The sequence below is a fragment of the Hypanus sabinus genome, chromosome 12 (assembly GCF_030144855.1).
Source record: "Hypanus sabinus isolate sHypSab1 chromosome 12, sHypSab1.hap1, whole genome shotgun sequence".
Taxonomy (NCBI): Eukaryota; Metazoa; Chordata; class Chondrichthyes; order Myliobatiformes; family Dasyatidae; genus Hypanus; species Hypanus sabinus.
In genome coordinates this window covers 107,044,572-107,068,678 of record NC_082717.1, presented here as the reverse complement: position 1 = coordinate 107,068,678, position 24,107 = coordinate 107,044,572, and the positions used below count along the sequence as shown (strand labels likewise).

The following is a 24,107-nucleotide window of genomic DNA, read 5'->3' as shown; positions in this document are numbered from 1 at the left end:
GTAACACTGGGGCTGAACTTGACTAGCATGGTACCATAGTGGTAGCAGCTGGAAGCAGCAGAGTTTGGAGTTCATTTCTGGTGTCCTTTGTACGTCCACCCCTTGGAACGCGGGGGATTTCCCCAGTGCTCCAGTTTCCTCCCACAGTTGTAAGGTGTACAGGGTAGGTTAACTGGTCATCATAAATTGTCCCGTGATTAGGGTAGCATTAAACTGGGGTTATTGAGGGTTGCTGGGGTGGTGCGACTCAAATGGTTCCACGCTGTTTCTCTAACTAAAATAAATAAAACACTGGTTTGTTTTCCACTCCCAGGCTTGTTCAAAGTTAAACCGATCTCCTACCAAGCCAGATAATCCAGGGGGATATTTCAAAGATCAGGGTAGTCGCTTCCCAGTGTTACCCCTCACTCAATATATTACTGAACCAACATCTCATTACACTCCGTGGGACTTCCTTTTGTGCAAATTGGTCACTGTATTGAACAACCACACTTTAGAAGATGGTTCTTTGCAATATGTGGCAGGACATTGCAATATTAGGAGCAATATATAAATACAATATTATTCTTCCTTGAACATAAGAGATTCTGTAGATCAGCAAATTCAGAATCTTTCCCTTCACCTGGCTTCACCCATCACATTCTAACTTGTATTCCTTCCCCTCCCCCTACCTAATTCTGGCTTCTATCCCCTTCTTTCCAGTCCTGAACAAGAGTTTCAGAATGAAACATTGACTGTTTATCCTCCTCTACAGATGCTGCCTGATCTGTTGAGTTCCTCCAGCATTTTGTGTGTGTTTTTCTTTCCTGACATTCGTTTCTAGAAAACCTCTCATCATGACCCCCTCCCAGTCTTGTCTGACAAAGGAAAGAAATTTGTGCAAAAAATTAGACTCTGATGCTCACAAGCTATAGCAGTCCAACACACTGGGATCTTCTGACCATTGTTCATCACATCTCCAAAACAAATGTTTTCACCACCTCCCAAATTGAGATGGTCAGTATTGATATAAAATGTTTTTTTTAATGTATATTTGTTCATTCACAGGATGTGGGCATTGCCAGTATTCATCATCCATCCCTAATTACCCTGGAAAGGTGCTGCAGCTTGCAAACCCTCCAGACTGTATTGGAGTATAAAGTTGCATTGTTTGCTGTGTAACCAAAACTATGTAGTCGGCTTTGTATTTGCTATTTGCTATGTATGTATCCAATTTAGTGGGAGAATGAAATCACTGTATGAAATCATTGTATCACTGTATGAAATCTCTGTACTATTGAACACATCGAGGCCCAAAAAGTAGATTAGAACATGATTAAGTTAATGGGTAGAAACAATAGTGGGAAGTCGGGAGCTGATGTACTGGTGATATGCAACTGTAGACCAATTGGATATGCTAATGCAACTAAACCAGGAGATTGCTATAAAAAATGCTATGCACAAGAATCGGTGGGCAATCAGCGACTAGCTCACTGACTGTCTCAGCTTTGATTTGCAAATTAAAGTTTAACACTTCTTGAAGAATCTTCTGCATCTCCTGGTCGTTTGTGGGGCACAAGAAACCACGACAACTGCAGTAAAGATTTAACCACACATATGTGAGGGGATTTCTAGAGACACTATAGACAGCAGAACTAGACTCTGGAGCAATAAACAATTTGCTAGAGTACATTACAGGGTCAGACAACATCAGTCCTGATTCGTATTTTCAAACCAAAGTGTCGGCAATTCCTTTCCTCCCACAGACAAAGAAGCTTTAAATGCCACGTGAACATTGAAGCATCGAGACCTATAGTGAAACACGTTATTTGTGTCAAATTAAATCGGTGAGGATTGTGCTGGATCACAGCCCAAAATGTCAACTCTTTATTCCTTTCCGTAGATGCTGCCTGACCTCCTGAGTTCCTCCAGTATTTTGTGTGTGTTACTCTGGATTTCCAGAAACTGCAGAATCCCTTGTCTTCAGGATTGTGTTGGGTTGCCCGCTAGTGTTGCCATGCTTCCTGTGCCAACGTAACATGCCCTCTACTTACCGGCACATCCATGGAATGTGGGAGGAAGCCAGGGAATCTGGAACACCCAGAGAAAACCCTTGCGGTCACAGGTAGAACATACAGACTCTTACAGACAGCAACAGGAATCGAACCTGGGTAACTGATACTGTGGTGTAGTGGCATCAGCACGGGACTTCAAGGCAGAGGGTCCTGAGTTCAAATCCAACCGCGTCCCAACTCGGGCAGCAGCAGTATCTGCGCAGAAGAAAGGCCAGGCAACCTACTTCTGTATCTTTCCACGAAAACCCTACGGACCCTGTGGTCCATGAGGCTACGAAGAGTCGGACTCAACTTAACAACTGAACAACAACTACTGATTGTGTAAAGCATCACACTGCAGCTCCAGCAAATTGTTTGTCAATGGACTTCAAGTCATAGGTAGGCCAGATCAGATTTTAAAAAAACAATGGATGTTCTTTGTGAAGAAATTCAGTAAACTGGATACATTTGCTAATTGGGTACACTGTATATAGCAAGCCACATCTTTAAGCTGATGAGAGAGATTAACAAAAGAGTTTTTAGCTAACTGACCTTTTCCATGTCTTGCTTGAAGCTGCAGAATGTCTCATTGCTTTTTGCCAGTGTCCCCTGGAAGTCCTCAAACTTCTCTGAGTACAGTTTCAGCTAGAAATGGAATGGCCGACATACACAGTCAAAGTCAAAGTGAATTTACTGTCAAAGTACATAAATCTCACCATATACTACGCTAAAATTCATTTTCTTGTCAGCATTTACAGGAAAATAGAGAACTACAATAGAATTTATGAAAAGATATACATAAACAAATATTGACCTACAGCCAATGTGCAAAAGACAACTCATGAAAATAAAAATAGCTAATACCGACGAGTTGTAGAGTCCTTGAAAGTGAGTCTGTAGGTTGTGGAACTATTTCAGCATTGAGGTGAGTGGAAGTATACCCTTTGGTTCAGGAGCCTGATGTTTGATGGGTAAGAACTCTTCCTGAACCTGGTGGTGTTTAACCAAGGGTTCCTCTACCTCCTTTCCAATGGTAGTAGCAAGAAGAGAATATGATCCGGATGATGGGGGTCTTTGATGATGGACGCTGCTTTCTTATGGTGGAATGGCAGTATTAGTCTGGGAAAATGTCACAACAGTGCTCAGTCAGGATAGGCTGGAGGGCTCATCTAGTGAGGCTTTATGCGTAGAAGTGAGGAATAAGTAAGGTATGACCATGTTAATGGGATTATGTTATAGACCACCCAACAGTCCACAGGATTTAGAGGAGCAGATTTGTAGAGAGATTGCAGAATGTTGCAAAAAAACATAAGGTTGTGATACTAGGTGATTTCCCATATATTGACTGGGACTCCCATACTGTAAAATGTAGCATGGGAAATATTCTGTCAGACATATTCAGGTAAGTTTCCAAATCAGTACGTAGAAATCCCAACATGAGCACGTGCAGTTCTTGACCTGCTAATCGGGAATGAGACGGGGCAGGTGACAGAAGCTTCTGTAGAAGAACACTTTGCATTTAGTGATCACAGTGCTAATTGTTTTAAGGTAATTATGGAAAAGGTCCTCAGGTTGAGTTTCTAAATTGGAGAAAGTCAATTCTGATTGTCAAAAAGAATGGATTGGAACAGGTTGTTTTCTGGCAAAGGTGTACTTGATAAGTGGGAGATGGTTAAAAATGAAATTTTGAGAGTACAGATTGTGTAGGTTCCTGTCAGACTAAAAGGCAAGGTTAACAGGTCTTGGGGACCATGGTTTTTGAGAGATATTGAGGCCCTGGATAAGAAAAAGAAAGAGATGCATAGCAGATATGGACAGGTAGGAACAAATAAGGTGCTTGAGGAGTATAAAATGTTAGAGAAGGTCATCTGAAGGGCTAAAAGAAGGCATGGGGTTGTTCTAGCAGACAAGGTGAATGGGTTCTACAGATATACTAAGAGCGAAAGGATAGCAAGAGACAACATTAGTCCTTTAGAAGATCAGAGTGGTAATTATGTGTGGAGCTGAAGGAGATGGGAGAGATCTTAAATGGATGTTATTTCATCTGTATTTACTCGTGAGATGGACATGGAGTCTATAGAAGTGAGGTAATACAGCAGTGGGGTCATGGACTTGGCACAGATTGCAGAGGAGGAGGTGCTTACTCACTTGAGGCAAATTAGGGTGGCTAAATCCCCAGGGCCTGACAAGGTGTTCCCTTGGACCCGTGGGAGGCGTGCAGAAAGTGTAGGGGCCCTAGCAGAGATATTTACGTCATCCTTCGCCATGGGTGAGGTACTGTTGTATTGGAGGATAGATAATGTTGTTCTACTGTATCAGAAAGGCCCTAAGAATAAACCAGGGAATTGTAGACCTGATGGTGGGCCTGATGTTAGTAGTGGGAAAGTTATTGGAAGGTATTCTAGAGGATTGGATAAATGAGTATTTGGATACACAGGGACTGATTAGGGATAGTCAGCATAGCTTTGTGCATCTTAAGTCATGTATGACCAATCTTACTCAGTTTTTCAAGGATGTTACCAGGAACAAGTTTCTTACCTCTACCCTCTGATCCTATGTCATCTCTTTCTAAAAGATTTTTTATTTTTTATCAGCAGAGCCACTCTGCCTACCTGCCTGTCCTTTCAGTAGATGATGTATCCTTGGATAATAAGCTCCCAACTACAACCATCTTTCTGCCATGACTCAGTGACGCCTACCACATCAATACCTGCCAATCTGTAACTGTACTACAAGATCATCTACCTTATTTCATATACTGCGTGCATTCAAATATAGCACCTTCAGACCTCTATTTGTCACCCATTTGCACTGCGACCTATCCTGCAATTTTGCCTTATCATTTTCCTGACTGTCTCACTATACACTACATCTGCTTGTAAACCAACATCGCTACTTTAAGCCCTATCACTCCAGTTCCCATCCTCTTACCGAATTAGTTCAAATCCTCGCCAACAGCTCTAGCAAACCTCCCCTTTCTTCCATTCCCCATTAAGTCCTCTTATCTCTTCTCACCTGGCTATCTCTTCCCCCTGGGCCCCCTCCTCCTTCCCTTTCTCCAATGATCCATTCCTTCTTCTCCAGCCATTTACTAACGAGGCTTCGTCTATCACCTTCAAACTATCTTCCTTCACCTCCCTCACAATTTTATTCTGGCATCTTCCCTATTCCTTTTCAGACCTGAAGAAGGGTCTCAGCCCAAAACGTCGTGTGCTTATTCATTTCCACAGATGCTACCCGACCTGCTGAGCTCCTCCAGCATTTTGTGTGTTTTGCTTTGGATTTCCAGCATCTGCAGAGTTTCTCATGTTTATAATAAACCAATTCACCAATTTACCTTATGAGGTGGTTAAACAATGAATCACAAGCACTTGGGTAGCCAGTTGATCTATTTCAGTCCAGAAGAGCATGAAGTGATACAGTTTGGGAGGTCGAATTTGAAGGTAGAGTACAGGGTTAATCGCAGGAGTCTAAGCAGTGTGGTCTTGGGGAGATCAGGCATGATGAAACAGCAGATTGAACTCGATGGGCTGAATGGCCTAATTCTACTCCAATGTATTATGGTTTTGTGGGAGGGGGAGAAATTTTTTTTACTGGAAGAAGAAATCGATATTCATGCCATCAGGTTGGGAGGCTTTACACATTGCTCCTCCATATTGAGAGTGGCCTCATTGGTCACAAGAGGAGGCTGTGGACCGACATGTCAGAATTGGAATGGGAATTGGACTTAAAATGTTTGGCCATTATGAAGTTCCTCTTTTGGTAGAAGGAGCAGAGGTGCTCGATGAAGCGGTCCCCCAATTTGCAATGGATCTCACCAATGTAGAGGAGGCCAAATTGAGAACACGGGAAATAATAGACAACCCAGTAGATTCACAGGTGAATGAGTGTTTGGGTCCTGAATGGAGGTGAGGGAAAAGGTGAATAAGCAGGTGTAGCCCTCTGGCTGCTTGTAGGGATGAGTGCTGAGAGGGAGATTAGTGGTGAGGGACAAATAGACAAGGGAATCACAGAAGGAGTGATCCCTATGGAAAGCAGGCGGGGTGCAGGTGGTGAGTATGTATTTAGTGGTCGGATCCCTTTGTTTGGATGGCAGAAGTTACAGGGGACAATGTATTGGGTGTGGAGGCTCTTGGGGTGGTAGTTAAAGACACGAGGAGCTCTATCACTGTTAAGGCAGTGGGGAGAGGGGCATGAGCGTGGATGTTCTGGAAATGGAGGAGAGCATCAGTACCGGAGAAAAGGAAACTCCGCACTGAAGAAGGAAGATATCTCTGAAAGGAAAGCTGCATCCTGGGAGCCGAAGCGGCAGAAAAAATGAACTGAGGAAAGAGAATAGCATTCATACAGGAGACAGGGTGGGAAGAGGTATAGTCAAGATAACCGTGGGAGTCGAGTAAGTTTATAAAATATATTGGTCGACAGTTTGTCTCCAGAGATGAAGGAAGTGTGGGGAGATGCCAGAAATGGATCAAGTGAATTTAAAGTCAGGGTTGGAGGCAAAGTTGATGAAATTGATGAGTTCAGCATGGGTGAGTGAAGCAGCCCCAATATGGTGGTTAATGTAGCAGAGTAAGACTTGGGGAGCATTACTGAAGTAGGATTGGAAGATGGACTGTTCTGCATAGCCCATGAAAAGTCAGGTATAGCTGGGGCCCATGCCAGTGCCCATGGCTACACACCCCCCACCCCTGAGTCTGGAGAAAGCTGTTGAGGGTGAGGACCAGTTCTGCCAGATGGAGAAGAGTTGTGGTGTGTTATTGTCTAACCAGAGTTTTACAGAGCTGCTTCATGGCGGTTGAAATCAATTCAGTGACAAACGAAGGTCAGTACAACATATTATTCACTCCCTCAAGCGAAAATGGATGGAAATGCCAATGCTCACATTATGCACATGGAAACTTGTTGAGCTTGCTAACAAAACACTCCAGGGAGTATTTCTTGCAGTAAATGACAGGTTAAAGTAACACACTCGCGTTAGGATTAGGTGCACTAACACGATTTGAGGAGGCAGAGGCTGCATTTGTCCCATGCAAAGACTGTCAATCAGTGAGCTGGCAGCTGAGACATGGATGGTACACTGTGAGGCCATGCACTAAACGTCTAGATGGTGTGCGTCCCTGTGCCAGAAACGGCAGGACACCAACCTGGGCCTTCAGCAGCGTCTCTTGTTCCTTCATCATATTGGTTTGCACCTTCCACTCTGCGGCCTGGGTCAGGAGCTGTTTGTAGAGAGAGGGAGAGACCATAAGCAGACATGGACAACAGTGCTCCTCTGGTTTCACCACTTCACCACCTCACTCACCCTGTCCCTGATCCACTGCTTCAGCAACTGGGTCAGAGGAGATGGCAGATGCTGGAATCTGGAGAAATGCACAGTCTGCTGAGAAACTCAGTGTGCCAGGCCACAAGGCATTCTGTAGGAGCAGAATTAGGCCATTGAGCCCATTGAGTCTGCTAGACTGTTCCATCATGCCTGAGTTGTTAGTGCTCCCAACCCAAATAGTCCTGCCAACATGCCTGCTACACCGTTCCATCATGTCTATTGTTAGTCCACTCAACCCCATTCTCCTGCCATCATGTCTGCTGCACCGTTCCATCATGTCTGCTAGACCGTTCCATCATGTCTGAGTTGTTAGTCCTCTCAACCCCATTCTCCTGCCATCATGTCTGCTACACCGTTCCATCATGTCTGAGTTGTTAGTCCTCTCAACCCCATTCTCCTGCCATCATGTCTGCTAGACCGTTCCATCATGTCTGAGTTGTTAGTCCTCTCAACCCCATTCTCCTGCCATCATGACTGCTACACCGTTCCATCATGTCTGTTGTTAGTCCACTCAACCCCATTCTCCTGCCAACATGTCTGCCACACCGTTCCATCATGTCTGAGTTGTTTGTCCTCTCAACCCCATTCTCCTGCCAACATGTCTGCTACACCATTCCATCATGTCTGTTGTTAGTCCACTCAACCCCATTCTCCTGCCAACATGTCTGCTACACCATTCCATCATGTCTGTTGTTAGTCCACTCAACCCCATTCTCCTGCCAACATGTCTGCTACACCATTCCATCATGTCTGTTGTTAGTCCACTCAACCCCATTCTCCTGCCAACATGTCTGCTACACCATTCCATCATGTCTGTTGTTAGTCCACTCAACCCCATTCTCCTGCCAACATGTCTGCTACACCATTCCATCATGTCTGTTGTTAGTCCACTCAACCCCATTCTCCTGCCAACATGTCTGCTACACCGTTCCATCATGTCTGTTGTTAGTCCACTCAACCCCATTCTCCTGCCAACATGTCTGCTGCACCATTCCATCATGTCTGTTGTTAGTCCACTCAACCCCATTCTCCTGCCAACATGTCTGCTACACCGTTCCATCATGTCTGTACACCGTTCAATCATGTCTGAGTTGTTAGTCCTCTGAACCCCATTCTCCTGCCATTATGTCTGCTACACCATTCCAACATGCCTGCTACACCATTGCAACATGCCTGCTACACCATTTCATCACATCTGCTACACCGTTCCATCATGTCTGTACACCGTTCAATCATGTCTGAGTTGTTAGTCCTCTCAACCCCATTCTCCACCCATCATGTCTGCTACACCATTCCATTATGCTTGCTACACCATTCCATCATGTCTGCTACACCGTTCCAACATGCCTGCTACACCGTTCATTTATGTCTGAAGTGTTAGTCCTGTTAACACCATTCTCCTCCCATTATGTCTGCTACACCATTCCATCATGTCTGCTACACCGTTCCATCATGTCTGAGTTGTTAGTCCTCTCAACGGCATTCTCCTGCTATCATGACTGCTACACCGTTCCATCAGGTCTGCTACACCATTCCAACATGTCTGCTAGACCGTTCCTTTATGTCTGAAGTGTTAGTCCTGTCAACCCCATTCTCCTGCAATCATGTTTGCTACACCATTCCATCATGTCTGCTACACTGTTCCATCATGTCTGCTACACCGTTCCAGCATGCCTGAGTTGTTAGTCCTCTCAACCCCATTCTCCTGCCATCATGCCTGAGTTGTTAGTCCTCTCAACCCCATTCTCCTGCCATCATGTCTGAGTTGTTAGTCCTCTCAACCCCATTCTCCTGCCATCATGTCTGAGTTGTTAGTCCTCTCAACCCCATTCTCCTGCCATCATGTCTGCTACACTGTTCCATCAGGTCTGCTACACCATTCCATCATGTCTGCTGCACCGTTCCATCATGTCTGCTAGACTGTTCCATCATGCCTGAGTTGTTAGTCCTCTCAACCCCATTCTCCTGCCATCATGTCTGCTACACCATTCCATCATGCCTGCTACACCATTCCATCATGTCAGCTACACCGTTCCAACATGCCTGCTGCACTGTTCCATCATGTCTGAGTTGTTATTCCTCTCAACCCCATTCTCCTGCCATCATGTCTGAGTTGTTAGTCCTCTCAACCCCATTCTCCTGCCTTCTCCCGTTAACTTTTGATGCTCAGACTAAGCAAGAACGTATCAATCTCTGGTTTAAAATATACCCAATGACTTGGTCTCCATGGCTGTCTGTAGCAATGAATTCCACGGATTCAGTAACCTCTGGCTAAAGGGATTCCTCCTCATCTCTGTTCCAAAGGGACATCCTTGTATTCTGAGGCTGTGCCCTCTGGTCCTAGACTTTCTTACTATATGAAACATCCACTCCATATGGGCCTTCAATATTCGATACGTTTCAATGAGATCCACCCCACATTCTGCTAAACTCCAGTGAGCACAGGCCCTGAACCATCACACACTCCTCCACAATAACATTTTCATTCCCGGAGTTATTCTCATGAACCTCCTGTGGACCCTCTTCAATGCCCACACATCTTTTCTTAGATACCAGATGCTATGCTAGCATAACAGTTAGCATGACAGTATTACTTCTCAGAGTTTCGGAGTTCAGAGCTCAATCCCAGCATCCCCTGTGAGGAGTCTCTGTCGGTCCTCCCCGAGGGCTTTACCCACGTACTCTACTTTCCTCCCATAGTCTAAAGATGGGCATTGTAAATTGTCTCATGGTTAAGTTAGGGCTAAATCGGATTTGTGGGGAGTTGCTGGATGGCATGGCTCACCAGGCCAGAATAAAACTATAATAAATAAATAATAACCCAAGTGCGGTCTGACCAATTCCTCATAAAGCCTCAGTATCACTTCCCTGCTTTTATATTCTAGCCTTCTCAAAATGAATACAGTACTAACATTGCATTTGCCCTCCACACCGGCACAGTCTACAAGTTATCCTTTACACAATCCTGCACTAGTGATCACGAACTCACAATTTTGCTCACTTTTTGCACTACGTTTTAACATATGTAATGGTGTAGGTCTCACACAGTGAGCGGTAAGGCCCTGAGGAGCATGGTAGAACAAAGGGATCTGGGAATACAGGTTCGTAATTCACTGAAAGTGGCATCATGGGTAGACAGGGTCACACTTCAGGGCAGGCGTCAGCGATAATAGACCTGATTCTGACTCTGAACATTTTCCAGCATCTGAAGAATCCCTTGTGTTTTAAACCTTACAAAGGTTCCCATCTCTATCACTTCGTCCAGCAGCTCATTCCACATGCCCACTGCCCCCTGTGTAAAAAACTTTCCCCTTTAAATTTTGTGGAATATTGGATGGTCTAGTCACAGACCAACACCTACAAAGGTGAGGTGAATGGCAAGTGAAGAGATACAAGGAATGAGATGGACATGTCCGCCCGTGGGATGCACGCATGGCTAATACTTGCATATTCCCGTTCTTGGCTATGTCGCTCCTCGGCGTCCTTCAGCAATTCTTGTGCCTGTTGGAGTTTTGCATCTGCCAGTTGTTGCTGTAGCTCCCTGTGCTTGAAGACCTTCTCGAAGTGCTGCATTGAGAATGTACAAGGTGTGCTTAGTACGTTTGCAGAATTGGAATGAAAATGAGTTGGTGGTTAATCGCAGGACACTGGTAGTGGGAAAATTCAGTGATGGGAATGTTATTGAATGTTAAGGGGTTATCGCTGGCTTTTCCATAAGACTATAGGACATAGACTATATGTCTATATAGGGAGAAAAAATGAGGTACAAACGCAAGCTAGCCAGGAATATAAAGGAAGATAGCAAAAGCTTTTTTAGGTATGTGAAGAGAAAGAAGATAGTTAAGAACAATGTTGGGCCCTTGAAGAATGAATTGGGTGAAATTGTTATGGGAAACGGAGAAATGGCAGAAGAATTTAATGAGTACTTTAGATCTGTTTTCACTAAGGAAGACACAAGCAATCTCCCAGATGTATGGATGGGCCAAGGACATAGGGGAACAGAGGAAATGAAACAGGTTGACATTAGGAAGGAAACGGTGATGAGAAGACAGTTGGGACTGAAGGCTGACAAATTCCCAGGTCCAGATGGTCTGCATCCTAGGGTACTAAAGGAGGTGGCCCTGGAAATTGTGGATGCATTGGTAATCATTTTCCAATGTTCCTTAGATTCAGGATCAGTTCCTGAGGATTAGAGAATGGCTAATGTTATCTCACTTTTTAAGAAAGGAGGGAGGGAGAAAACAGAGAACTATCGACATCGGTGGTGGGGAAGATGCTAGAGTCCATTATTAAGGATGAAATAGTGGCATATCTAGATAGCAGTGATAGGATTGGGTCGACTAATCATGCTTGACTAATCTGTTGGAGTTTTTCGAGGATGTAACCAGGAAGTTAGATGGGGGAGATCCAGTGGATGTAGTGTACCTCGATTTTCAGAAGGCATTTGATAAGGTCCCACATAGGAGATTGGTGGGTAAAATCAAAGCTCAGGGCATCGGGGGGGGAAGACATTGACATGGATAGAAAACTGGTTAGCAGATAGAAAGCAAAGGGTAGCGGTGAATGGGTGTTTCTCGGAATGGCTGGTGGTATTGGGACCACAGCTATTTACAATTTACGTCAACAATTTGGCTGAAGGCATTGAAAATAACATCAGCAAATTTGCTGATGATACTAAGCTGGGTGGCAGTGTGACATGTGATGAGGATGTTAGGAGAATTCAGGGTGACTTGGATAGGCTGGGTGGGTGGGCAGATACTTGGCAGATGATGTTTAATGTGAATAAGTATGAGGTTATCCACTTTGGGAGTAAGAACAGGAAGGCTGATTATTATCTGAACAGTGTAGAGTTGGGTAAGGGAGAAATACAAAGAGATCTAGGAGTCCTTGTTCATCAGTCACTGAAGGTGAATGAGCAAGTGCAGTAGGCAGTGAAGAAGGCTAATGGAATGTTGGCCTTTATTACAAAGGGAATTGAGTACAAGAGCAAGGAAATCCTCTTGCATTTGTACAGAGCCCTGGTGAGCCCACACCTGGAGTATTGTGTACAGTTTTGGTCTCCAGGGTTAAGGAAGGACATCTTGGCTGTAGAGGAAGTGCAGCGTAGATTCACGAGGTTAATTCCTGGGATGTCTGGACTGTCTTACGCAGAGAGGTTAGAGAGACTGGGCTTGTACATGCTGGATTTAAGGAGATTGAGAGGGGATCTGATTGCAACAAATAAGATTATTAAGGGATTGGACAAGATAGAGGCAGGAAATATGTTCCAGATGCTGGGAGAGTCCAGTACCAGAGGGCATGGTTTGAGAATAAGGGGTAGATCATTTAGACAGAGTTAAGGAAAAACTTCTTCTCCCAGAGAGTTGTGAGGGTCTGGAATGCACTGCCTCGGAAGGTAATGGAGGCCAATTCTCTGGATGCTTTCAAGAAGGAGCTAGATTGGTATCTTATGGATAGGGGAATCAAGGGATATGGGGACAAGGCAGGAACCGGGTATTGATAGTAGATGATCAGCCATGATCTCAGAATGGCAGTGCAGGCTCAAAGGGCCGAATGGTCTACTTCTGCACCTATTGTCGATGGTCTATTGTCTATTGACAGCGATCACTTTATTGGGTACCTAATAAACTGGGCACATCCTGTACCTAATAAAGTGGCCACTGGGTGTATGTTCATGGTCTTCTGCTGCTGTAGACCATCCACTTCAACGTTCAACATGTGTACTGAGAGATATGCTTCAGCACACCACTGTTGTAGCATGAGTAAAAGTCTCCTTCCTACTGGCTTGAACCAGTCTGGCCACTCTACTCTGACCTCTCTCATTAACAAAGCATTTCATCCAAAGAACTGCCGCTCACTGGGGATCTTTTGCTTTTCACACCATTCTCTGTAAACTCTAGAGACTTTGTTGAAACCCCAGGAGGACAGCAGTTTCTGAGATAGCCCATCTGGTATCAAAAATCGTTCCACAAAGCCACTTGGATCAAATTTCTTCCCCATGCTGATGTTTGGTCTAAACAACTGAACCTCTTGACCATGTCTGCATGCTTTTATGCATCGAGTTGTTGCCACGTGATTGGCTGATTAGATACTTGCATTAACCAGCAGGTGTACAGGTTCATCTAATCAGTGGCCTCTGTGTGTAGGAGCAGGATTAGGCCATTCAGCCCTTTAAAACTGCTACACCATTCCATTGATTTATCCTAACATATAACATATAACCATATAACAATCACAGCAGGAAACAGGCCATTTCGGCCCTCCTAGTCCGTGCCGAACTCGTAATCTCACCTAGTCCCACCTACCCAGACTCAGCCCATAACCCTCCACTCCTTTCCTGTCCATATACCTATCCAATTTTACCTTAAATGACACAACTGAACTGGCCTCTACTACTTCTACAGGAAGCTCATTCCACACAGCTATCACTCTCTGAGTAAAGAAACTCTTAACTCCATTCTCTCTGTAACCTTTGACACCCTTACTAATCACGTAATCCAGATAGTCCACAAAACAGTTGCTTTCACTGGTACATCTTCTTTTTCTTTTAAATGTGTTTTTGGTGCTGTTGGAGTCTGTGATCTACAGTCTGAAGCATGTGTTTTCGAGCCGATTGAGCAACCTGGATCCTTGCTGTCTCTGAGAACGTTCAAGGAGGTGAGCAGCATCGGGTCTAAGAACCTTAAAGACAAGCCCAAAATTTACTCCATTTCTTTCCAACCTCACTTATTAAAGCATCGGGGAAGGTTGAGGTGTGCGAGTGTTCAGTGCTGCCTACCAGCCTCTCACTCGCTGCTGCTGGAGGGAGGTGCCTGCATGAAACAGTCTCTCTGCCCCAGAGGAAGGTCCCTGCGTTCGAATGCTTTCCCTCTTCTTCAATGTGTCAGAGGATGGTACCGACGTTCTGGGTTTGCGGCTTATGGATTGGCTTATAGTTCAATCGGACTCTTCTGATTTTACATTTTTTATTTTTTGTGTTTTTGCTTCTTTCTTGTTGCTGTTTGCGCTATTTGTTTGTGCTTTTACTTGTGGGAGTGGGGGGTGGGGGGAAGCTGATGTTTTTCTTTGAACCGTTTCCTACAAATCACAATGTACAAGGACTGGTTGTATGTGTGTACATAAAGTGACACTAGGGGGTGTGTATGTAGTGGTGGTCGGGGCTGTGGAGGGGTGGGTTAGTGGGTGGAGATTTTGCTCAGCCTGACTGCTTGGGGAAAGTAACTGTTTTTGAGTCTGATGGTCCTGGCGTGGATGCTACACAGCCTTCTCCCTGAAGGGAGTGGGACAAACAGTCCGTGAACAGGGTGGGTGGGATCTTTGATGATGTTACTGGCTTTCTTCTGGCAGCTTTCTGCATATATGTCCTTCATAGCGGATAGGCTGGTGAAGGTGATGCTTTGGGCAGTTTAACTACCCATTATAGAGCCTTCCAGTCCACACAATGCAGTTTCTGTCTCACTCAGCGACACAGAATAATACCTTGCCTCTGTCTCAAACTGGAGGTTAATTTGCTTTCTATTTCGGAGATGTGTATCAGTGTGGTTCCATTGACGGCTGGGTGGGTGGTGATCACCGGGAGTGCTATGTCACGAAGCCTAAAATAACACCGTGCGCCTTCCTCATGTGGCTGTCAGTGGCCTGCAGTTCACGGAACCTCTGTTTGCCGTGGTAGCATCCCATTCAGGAGCGGGTCATTCGGGAATTCAGAATCTGAATCCGCTTTACTGTCGTTGCCGTATGCTGTGAAATTTCAAAATTCAAGATTCAGGACTCAAAGTTTGTTGTCAGCTCTTCAGTACACGTGTATAAAGAAGGTTGCTGTCCCGGCAGCGTAAAAACGCAATAAAGGTAAATATGAAAGCAGTCCCCTATGAAACACAACAACTGTAGAGGATGAAGATGAGCTTATATTCATCGATTGATTGATTGTGTGTGTACATAAAGTGACGTTAGGAGCAGGAGTATCCGTACACAGATAAATGATAAAGTAATAAGCAACTCCTGGCAAGAGGAGCTCTTCCAGGTAGTAGCAGGACAGATGAACACACAGTAGGAGAGTGACGCCAGTACAGTGCCCTCGGTGTCTGGGGTATCCAGGGAGGGGTTGCTCCTCTGGTGAAGGGGCTGGTCCTGTCCATTGTGAGACAGCTCACCTTTGGTCTCCAATGGACACTCAGCTCTCACCCGTGGGTCCGAGTAGCTGTTTGCGTGCGACTGCGGCCACACGCCGGCACAGCGCTTCGACAGACGGGCTACGGCAGGTGAGGGTGGCCTGCTGAAGTAGGGTAGTGCCTGCCCTAGCATGGGACCGAGTGGATGAGATCCAATGGCCAAGAAGGCAGTTCTGCAGCTCTTCGTGGAGAGTGAAGGACATCACAGGGCACTTCATGGTCACCCACTGCAACCAAGGACGACTCCGGGTTGTGACAATTACTCATACCGCTGGACCCGGTCTCCTAACGTCAAGAGAGTGGAACTGCCCGTGCAATGGATTTTCCACTTTAAAAACTCTCTCACACAGGGTTCATCGTCTAAAGAAACACTGCACAAGTGTAACTGTCACTGTCATCATTCAACATCACAAAGTGGGAAAATTTACATTCTTGTGGAGATGATTATCAGGACCTGATCTGGGCCGGTGAACATCACAAGGTGGGACAATTCACATTGGAGATGATTATCAGGACCTGATCTGGGCCGGTGAACATCACAAGGTGGGACAATTCACATTGGAGATGATTATCAGGACCTGATCTGGGCCGGTGAACATCACAGGGTGGGACAATTCACATTGGAGATGATTATCAGGACCTGATCTGGGCCAGTGAACATTGCAAGATGGTTCACAGAGCAACTTCTTTCATTTCTTTTACGTCTTCTTTTTATTTCAGATGTGGTTCTGCTACCGTTGAAAGCCAATTTCCCTCAGGATCAATATAGTATGTCTGTCTGTCTGTCTGTCTGTTGGAGCCCGTTACCTACATTCTGGTGGGTGCTTTCAGGCAGATCGGGCAATCTGGACTTTGTGGTCTCTGAAGTGTACAACGAGGCTGCGAGCAAGGCGCTAGGGATGGAGGCTGGGAGGCCTGGAGACAGGATGTGTGCCTATAATCAACTCTATCTCTTGCCGATCAAAGCGCTGAGGAAGAATCATCGAGGCGGGTGCGGAGGCAAATGACGTTCAGTGCCATCTACCTGCTTCTCGCTCGTTGCTGCTTAAGGGGGGTGTCTGCATGTGACTGTCTCTCTCTCCTTCTCGCTCTCTGCTCCCAAGGGAAGGTCAATCGTGTTCAAAAGATCTCTCTCTCCCCCGTTGCTGTCGGAGGATGGTGCCGGAGCGAGGTTTAATTGAAGCCGTTTTTGGATTGTGGTCTATAATACACCTTAATGATATGTGTTCTAGTTTCTGGTTGCACCTTCTTTTCATGCTAGTTTGGGTGATCTTGCTTTGGGATGACCTACAGATACTGAACACCGAGCTGAACTGAAATATGCCTTTTGAATATGTTTTATATTCTGTTTCTCTTTGCTGTTTGTGCAATCTGATTGTTTTTGCTCATGGGGGGTGGGTTGATGATGTTGTTTCTTTGAATGGGTTCTATGGGTCTTCTCTGTTTTGTGGCTGTCTGTGAGGAAGTCGAATCCCAGAGTTGTGTACTGCATGCGTACTTTGATAATATAAACACTTCGAATCCTCTGATCTGGCCATCAGGTGCTCTTCACAGGTTAACCCTTTCAACAGTTTCCTTCTCATTCCACCATTTTAAGGTTAATGTGATTCTGTGGCACACTTGCCCATCCAACCTCTTCCTATTATTGGCTTTGAAAACACAAAATGCTAGGAAGGCTGTCCAAGACTGGGTGAGGTCTCTAGATATTGGAAACATCATCGGAGCATAAGATATAGGAGCAGAATTAGGCTCTCCAGCCCACTGAGTCCCATCAGGAGGTTATGTTGGTAATTGTTAGCTCCTTGTCAATCCCGCTCTTCCTCTTATTCTCTTGTCTCTTGTTTATAAAAGTAGTCACAAGAATGCTCAGATTCTATTTGTCTTGTCTCTCTGTAATAGTGACTCCACATATTCAGATGTTCTTTACATGCCTGGAATAAAGCCCTTGGACCATCAGACATGGATCTTGGAGAAGCAGTAGACCATTCGGCCGACTGAATCTGCTCCACTATTCGTTCATGGCTGATTTTTTCAACCCCATTCTCCCAGCCATCCCACTCTAATTATTAACCCTTTACCAATCAAAAGCCCATCAATCTCTGCCTTAAATACACCCAGTGACTTGGTCTCCACAGCCGACTGGGACAATGAATTTACCACCGTCTAGCTAAAGAAATTCCTCCTAATCTCTAACGTAAAGGGACATCCTTCTATCTAAGGCTATGCCCTTGTATACTAGGTTCTCCTACATCGTCTCCACATCAGTTCTATCTAGACTTTCAGTATTCGGTACAGTTCATTGCCATCCTTCTGAATTCCAGTGAGTACACGTCCACAGACATCGAATACTCTTCATATGTTAACCCTTTCATTCCTAGGATTACTCTTGTGAACCTTCTCTGGGCCCTCCCCTTCCTTAGAGACAGGACCTGAAATATTCCTGATGCAGTCTGACCGATGCCTTATAAAGCCTCAGTGGTATGGCCGGGATTCGGGCAGTCACCGTATGTGCTGACCAGACTCCTGCCCCTGTTCCTTACCTCCTCTCGCAAGTCGTATTGTTCAATGATGTCTTTCAGCTTGCTGGAGAGCTCGGTGTTTTCCTCGTACAGTTTGACGTTCCGCTGGGTTTGCTGGTCTATCTGGGACTGGATATCGGCCAGGGTGTCCTGGAAGTGTTTGGTCACCTCTTTGCGTTTTTCCTCCTCTTCCCTCGCCCGCTGCAAACTCTCCTCCTGCTCAGGAGGCAGCAGGGCCGATGGCAAGAATTTGAGGGAGTGAGTGATAAAGAGAGAGAGAAAGAATAAGGGCAAGAAACAGGGGGGGGGGGAAGGGAGGATGGGAGGTGGAAAGAAGTGACAATATAATGGATAACTGCATTATGGAGAAAGAAGGTATGAACTTCTGCACAGCAGGCAAACTCAGTCCCAACTTCCCTCAATAACAACCGTTAAAATACAGCCGGACAGTTACATGGATAGGGAAGGTTTAGAGGGAAATGGGACAAATACAGTCAAATCGGATTAGCTGAGACGGGCATGTTGGTTGGCATGGAACAGATGGGCTGAAGGGCCTTTCCATGCTGTATGACTCCATGTTGATGAGAAAGAAGGAAGTAGAGAAGATATAAAGAGTGAAAGAGAGGAAAAGGAGAAGGGGGGAAGGAGAAGGAGTTAGGACAGTCAGTTCTACAATGTGGAAGAATGCCCTTCAGTCCATCACATCTGTGCCAGCCATTCAGCCCCAATGAACACTAATCCCATTTATTCTCCCCATATTGACATCAACTCCTCCAAGGTTCTACCACTCACCTATACACTGGGGGCAATTTAAGGTGGCCAGTTTACTAGCTGGGAAATGTGCTTAGAGAATGCCACTCACAAAATGCTGGAGGAACTCAGCAGGTTCAGTGGCATCCTGAAAGAAGAGTCTGTTGATTTCTCTCCATAGATGCTGCCCGACCTGCACTTCTTCCCTCCACTAGCCTGCAGGTCACGCGTGGGAAGGCATAGCACCTGGTAAGTGACTGCCCACCCCCAACCCCAAACTTGAAGCCATAGGAGCAGGCAGTGGATGGTCAGAAGAACAGCTGGTGCATATCACAAATCCTGCTCATGTGACCACTGACGCCAGGCAGACAATCTCTGAAGAGTATTGATAATGGCTGGGGTCACCTGAATTGTGAAGTCACTGCCCAGAAGAAGGCAATGGCAAACCACTTCTGTAAAAAAACTTGCCAAGGACAGTCATTGGGTATTATTAAGGCAGTGGTTAATTGATTAGTCAGGGCATGAAGGGATAGAAGAAGGCTGGAGATTGAGCCATGATCAGCCATGATGAAATGGTAGAGCAGATTCGATGGGCCAAATGTTCTAATTCTGCTCTTATACCTTATGGTCTTCATGATATCTTACATCATGGTGAGCTTATCATGCTCATGGAAAGCCCATGACTGCCTTCACAGAGCTTCCTCTGCGGATTCTGCTGGTGTTCCTGCAGACCAGGGGTTCCCAACCTTTTTATGTCATGAACACAACCATTACACAGGTCCAGAGAGCTATCTGCTTAAATGGATGGTAAATATGTCATGAAACTTAAATAAATAAATAAATAAATATATATATATATATATATATATATATATATAAAAATTTAGTTAATTTTAATGCATTTCACTGCTTCTGAGAATTTTCCAATATTTGTCAGTTTCAGTTTTGTTATTTAAATTAATTAATATTTTCAGTTATTTGAATATTTATTCAAATAGCTGAGGCCTTAAGAAGTCATTGGTCAGATAGCGTTCGGAGTATTGTGAGCAGTGTTGGGCCCATTATCCAGGGAGAGATGTGTTGGCTTTGGAGAAGGCTCAGAGGAGGTGCTTGAGAATGATCTCGGGAATGAAAGGATCTCAGTTACTCTATAAGGAACGGTTTGATGGCACTGGGCCTGTTCTTGCTGCGATTTAGAAGAACGAAGGGGTACCTCATTGAAACGCTACTGAATATTGAAAAGCCTAGATAGAGTGGATGCAGAGAGGATATTTCCGACAATGGGGGAGTCTAGGACCAGGGGGCATAGCCTCAGAATAGAGGGGCATAGATTTACTACAGAGATAAAGATGAGTTTAGCCAGAAGATCATGAAGTTCATTGACAGGCGGCTGTTGAGATTAAGTCATTGAGTATATTTAAAGCATGGGCTGACTGGCCCTTGATTATCAAAAGTTAAGTGGATAAGGCAGGAGAATGAAGTTGGGGGCGGGGTGGGGGGGTTATACATCATTTCTGCTCTTTTGTCTTATGGTTTTTGAATTTAAAAAATCGCCAAATTCTTTGACAGCATTGATGGCTGATTCAGCCTGGAGGCAAGAGTTAACCCTCTCTCAAAGCACCTGGCTGTGTGGGTTCTTTCTTTTGGGTCCTGCTTCAGTAAAGAGTGACTTCAGCAAAGATATAGCTGGTGAGAGGGGGTGGCGATGGATCGATGGGCTATTATTATATTGTCGGCTTCTAATCCTGTTTCCCTTACTTGTGATCCCACCCATTGTGATCCACCCTTTTATGTATGCGATATCTCATATGATCTCCCCTCATGACCGTGATCCCATACATGGTTCTGGCTATCTGTGTGATCCACACCCTAACTCTGTGATCCACCATCTCATCAGTGTGACCAAACCCCTAATCTGGGTCACCCCACCTGTGCAATTTCCCCCTCACCTGGGTCACCCTAACTGTGCGATTTCCCCCTCACCTGGGTCACCCCACCTGTGCGATTCCCCCTCACCTGGGTCAACCCACCTGTGTGATTCCACCCTCACCTGGGTCACCCCATCTGTGCGATTCCCCCTCACCTGGGTCACCCCACCTGTGTGATTTCCCCCTCACCTGGGTCACCCCACCTGTGCAATTTCCCCCTCACCTGGGTCACCCCACCTGTGTGATTCCCCCTCTCCTGGACCCCCCCCACCAGTGTGATTCCACCCTTACCTGGGTCACCCCACCTGTGTGATTCACATTCATCTGGATCACCCCACCTGTGTGATTCCACCTTTTCCTCCCCATTCCGCCCCACCCCTCAGCAGACAGCTGGGTCAGTAATATCTGTCAGGGAGATCTACATGCTCATCGTGGGTTTAATGATTTCCATGTAACTTAGCTGGACCACTAAGGTGGGTTGCCACTCACCTTGAGGGTCTTGTTGTGTCTTTGAAGTTCCCGGCACAGACTCTCAAGCTTGCTGCGGGCCAGGATTGCCCTGGTGTGCTCACTCTGCAGGTGGTCCTTCTCCTTGGTGAGCTGAACCTGTTTCCTCTGGAGTGACTTCCTCTGTTTCTGCTCAGCCCGGTACTCCTCCAGCTGAAGACAGACAACAAGGATCAACATTTAGAAGGGCAGGGACTTTTACGGACAGTTAGGATAGCTTTGTGCTTTGAAAATCATATCTCACTAGTTTGATTGTGCTTTTTGAAGAGGTGAGTAAAAGATTGACAAGGTTGGGTTGGTAGATGTTATCTGTATGGACTTTAACCATGGCTTTTGACAAGGTCCCACATGCTAGGCGGGACCAGAAGGTTAGAATAGATGGGATCCAGGGTGAGCTAGCCATTTGGATACAAAATTATCTTGATGGAAGGAGGAAGAGAGTCTTTCAGATTGGAGACATGTGACAAATAATGTACTGCTGGGTCCACTGTTGTTTATTCATTTATATTAACAATCAGGATGACAATGTAGATGGCATAGTTAATAAATTTGCAGGTGACACCAAAATTGGTGGCTAGGACAGTGAAGAAAGTTTTCGATGATTAAAGTTGGATACTTAAGGCAGAAGTTGATAGATTTTTGATTAGTCAGGACATGAAGGGCTATGGGGAGAAGACAGGAGACTGGGACTGAGAAGAAAATGCATCAACCATGATGAACTGGTGGAGCAAATTTGATGCTCCTATATCTGATGGTCTTACAGTCTTATGGTCTTAGATCAAGTGTGGAAATGGGAGAATGACTGATGGAGCTTCTGGGCTTTCCCTCCCCACAGGTTGGGTGAGAATGGAACTAGAGGTCATAGGTTTAGGGTGAAGGGTGAACTATTTAAGTTGAATCTAATGATGGTGAGAGTGTGAAATCAGCTGCCAGTAGTAATGGTGTATTTTAACATTTAAGAGAAATTTGGGAAGTATGTGGAGGATAGAGGTATAGAAAGATTTGGTCTAGGTGCAGTAGATGGGACTAGGCAGAAGATCGGGTCAGCATGGACTAAATGGGTTGAAGGGCCTATTTCTTAGTTATCATTCTCCATGAGCCTATGACTAAGGGTGAGGTGCTGCACTTTGGTCAGTTATACACAGTAAATCGTATGGTGTTATAGAATAGAGAGTCACAGGGGTGCAGGTACATAGTTCCCTGAAAGTGATCCCATGGTAGACAGAGCGGTGAAAAAGGCTTTTGGCTTGCCTTCATTGTCAGGGCACTGAATGTAGGAACTGGAACCTTGTGTTAAAACTGTACAAGTCACTAATGAGACACACTTGGAGTACTGTGAGCCGTTCTGGTCTCCCAGCTATATCATTATGCTGGAGAGGGTGCAGAAAAAATGGACAACGGTGTTGCTGTATCTGGAGGGCTTGATAGGCTGGATCATAGGAGACTGGGGGAGATGTACAAAATCATGAAGGCAGGTAAATTAGAGGGGACAGGTTTCAGCTGAGAAGGGAGAGATTTAAAAGAAAGCTGTGCTGAAGTGCATTATGACCCTGTGACTCTAATACCTGTCTTCTGCTCCTTCACCTGTTCATTTTTGTTCCGTTGGACAATCCATGACATTTTCTATATATTTTCTCTCCCTTCTCTAGTTTGGGAACATGCATAATCTGGTAATAAAAAGTCTCTGTACTGAAAGCCTCAGTTACTGTTTGGATTGCTAATTTTATATTCCCATTCACCCAAGTCAGAACTGTCCCTGTTGAAAATGGGTTTTCTCCAGTTGCCTGGTTTTAACTTGGAGTGATCAGTATTTTCCAGAGCAATTCACAGCTGATTTATTATCCCTCTCAGGACTGTTAAGATGCAAACTCTCCAAACTGTCGAGACCCCACCTGCCCCAGGACCCCGGGAATGCAATTCACTCTCTTCTGAAAGTTGGACATCACACTGCAGGCACTAGGACCCAAGGGAAGTACATCACATGACTGAATGATTAGTTACTGTTTGTGAAAAGAGGGAAGGTAATATTAGGAATAGGATTATTCTCCATAAGCACATTAGAACATAATGTATGCAAGATACACAGGCCATTTAAACCCTTGTTTCTGTTGCACCATTCAATAAGCTTTGACTAATCTTTTCACTCTACACCACTGTCCTGCATTAATATCCATTAATATTGAAAACCGTATGGAGCATTGTCTTGAATAAGCTCAGTGCGCGAGGCTCCATAGTTCTGCTGGGAACTCAATTGCAAAAGTTGGGATCTTGGCATTATTTTCTCTGGTCCATGTTGCAACTTTATAAAGATTGTTTCTAAGATTTTCCCTATTACTTGTGCCAGGCTAACTGGTCATGCTTCCTGTTAATTTTTTTTTATTCCTTTCTTCCATGCTGTGGGAACCACTCTCAAACCTTTGGAATTTTGGAAGATAACAGTCACTGTATCTCCTTCAAATCCCTAGGATGTAGATCAGGTCCCGGATTTTTATCGAGAGTCAGTCCCATTAATATGCCGATGAAGGATCTCAACCCGAAACTTTGACTGCTTATTCCCCTCCAGACATACTGCCTGACATGCCGAATTCCTCCGTCATTTTTGCCTATTAGTTGCCCCTTAGTTTCTTCAGATAATTTTAAGGTGATTGGAGGAGAACTCGGGGATGTCTGAGTTAAGTGTTTTACACAGAAAGTGGTGGGTGCATGGAATGCCCTTTCTGGGGTGGAGGTAGAGGCAGATACATTAGAGACATTCAACAAACTTTTATATGGGTACATGGATGACAGAAAAATGGAGGGCTATGTAGGAGGGAAGGGTAGATTGATCTTAGAGTAGGTTAAAGGGCCAGCACAATATTGTGGGCCGAAGGACC

At 45.1% G+C, this 24,107-nt stretch overlaps 1 protein-coding gene across 1 annotated transcript in view; it reads right to left on the bottom strand.

Annotated features, from left to right (window-relative positions):
• LOC132402422 (beta-taxilin-like) overlaps positions 1-24,107 on the bottom strand; it is a 71,375-nt gene that overhangs the window by 5,203 nt on the left and 42,065 nt on the right. The window contains exons 4-8 of the mRNA XM_059985279.1: positions 21,217-21,387; positions 18,071-18,265; positions 10,807-10,926; positions 7,181-7,255; positions 2,586-2,678 (exon numbers count right to left, since the gene is read on the bottom strand). Coding sequence (XP_059841262.1) covers positions 2,586-2,678; positions 7,181-7,255; positions 10,807-10,926; positions 18,071-18,265; positions 21,217-21,387 — 654 coding nt within the window. The remainder of the gene's footprint in view (positions 1-2,585; positions 2,679-7,180; positions 7,256-10,806; positions 10,927-18,070; positions 18,266-21,216; positions 21,388-24,107) is intronic.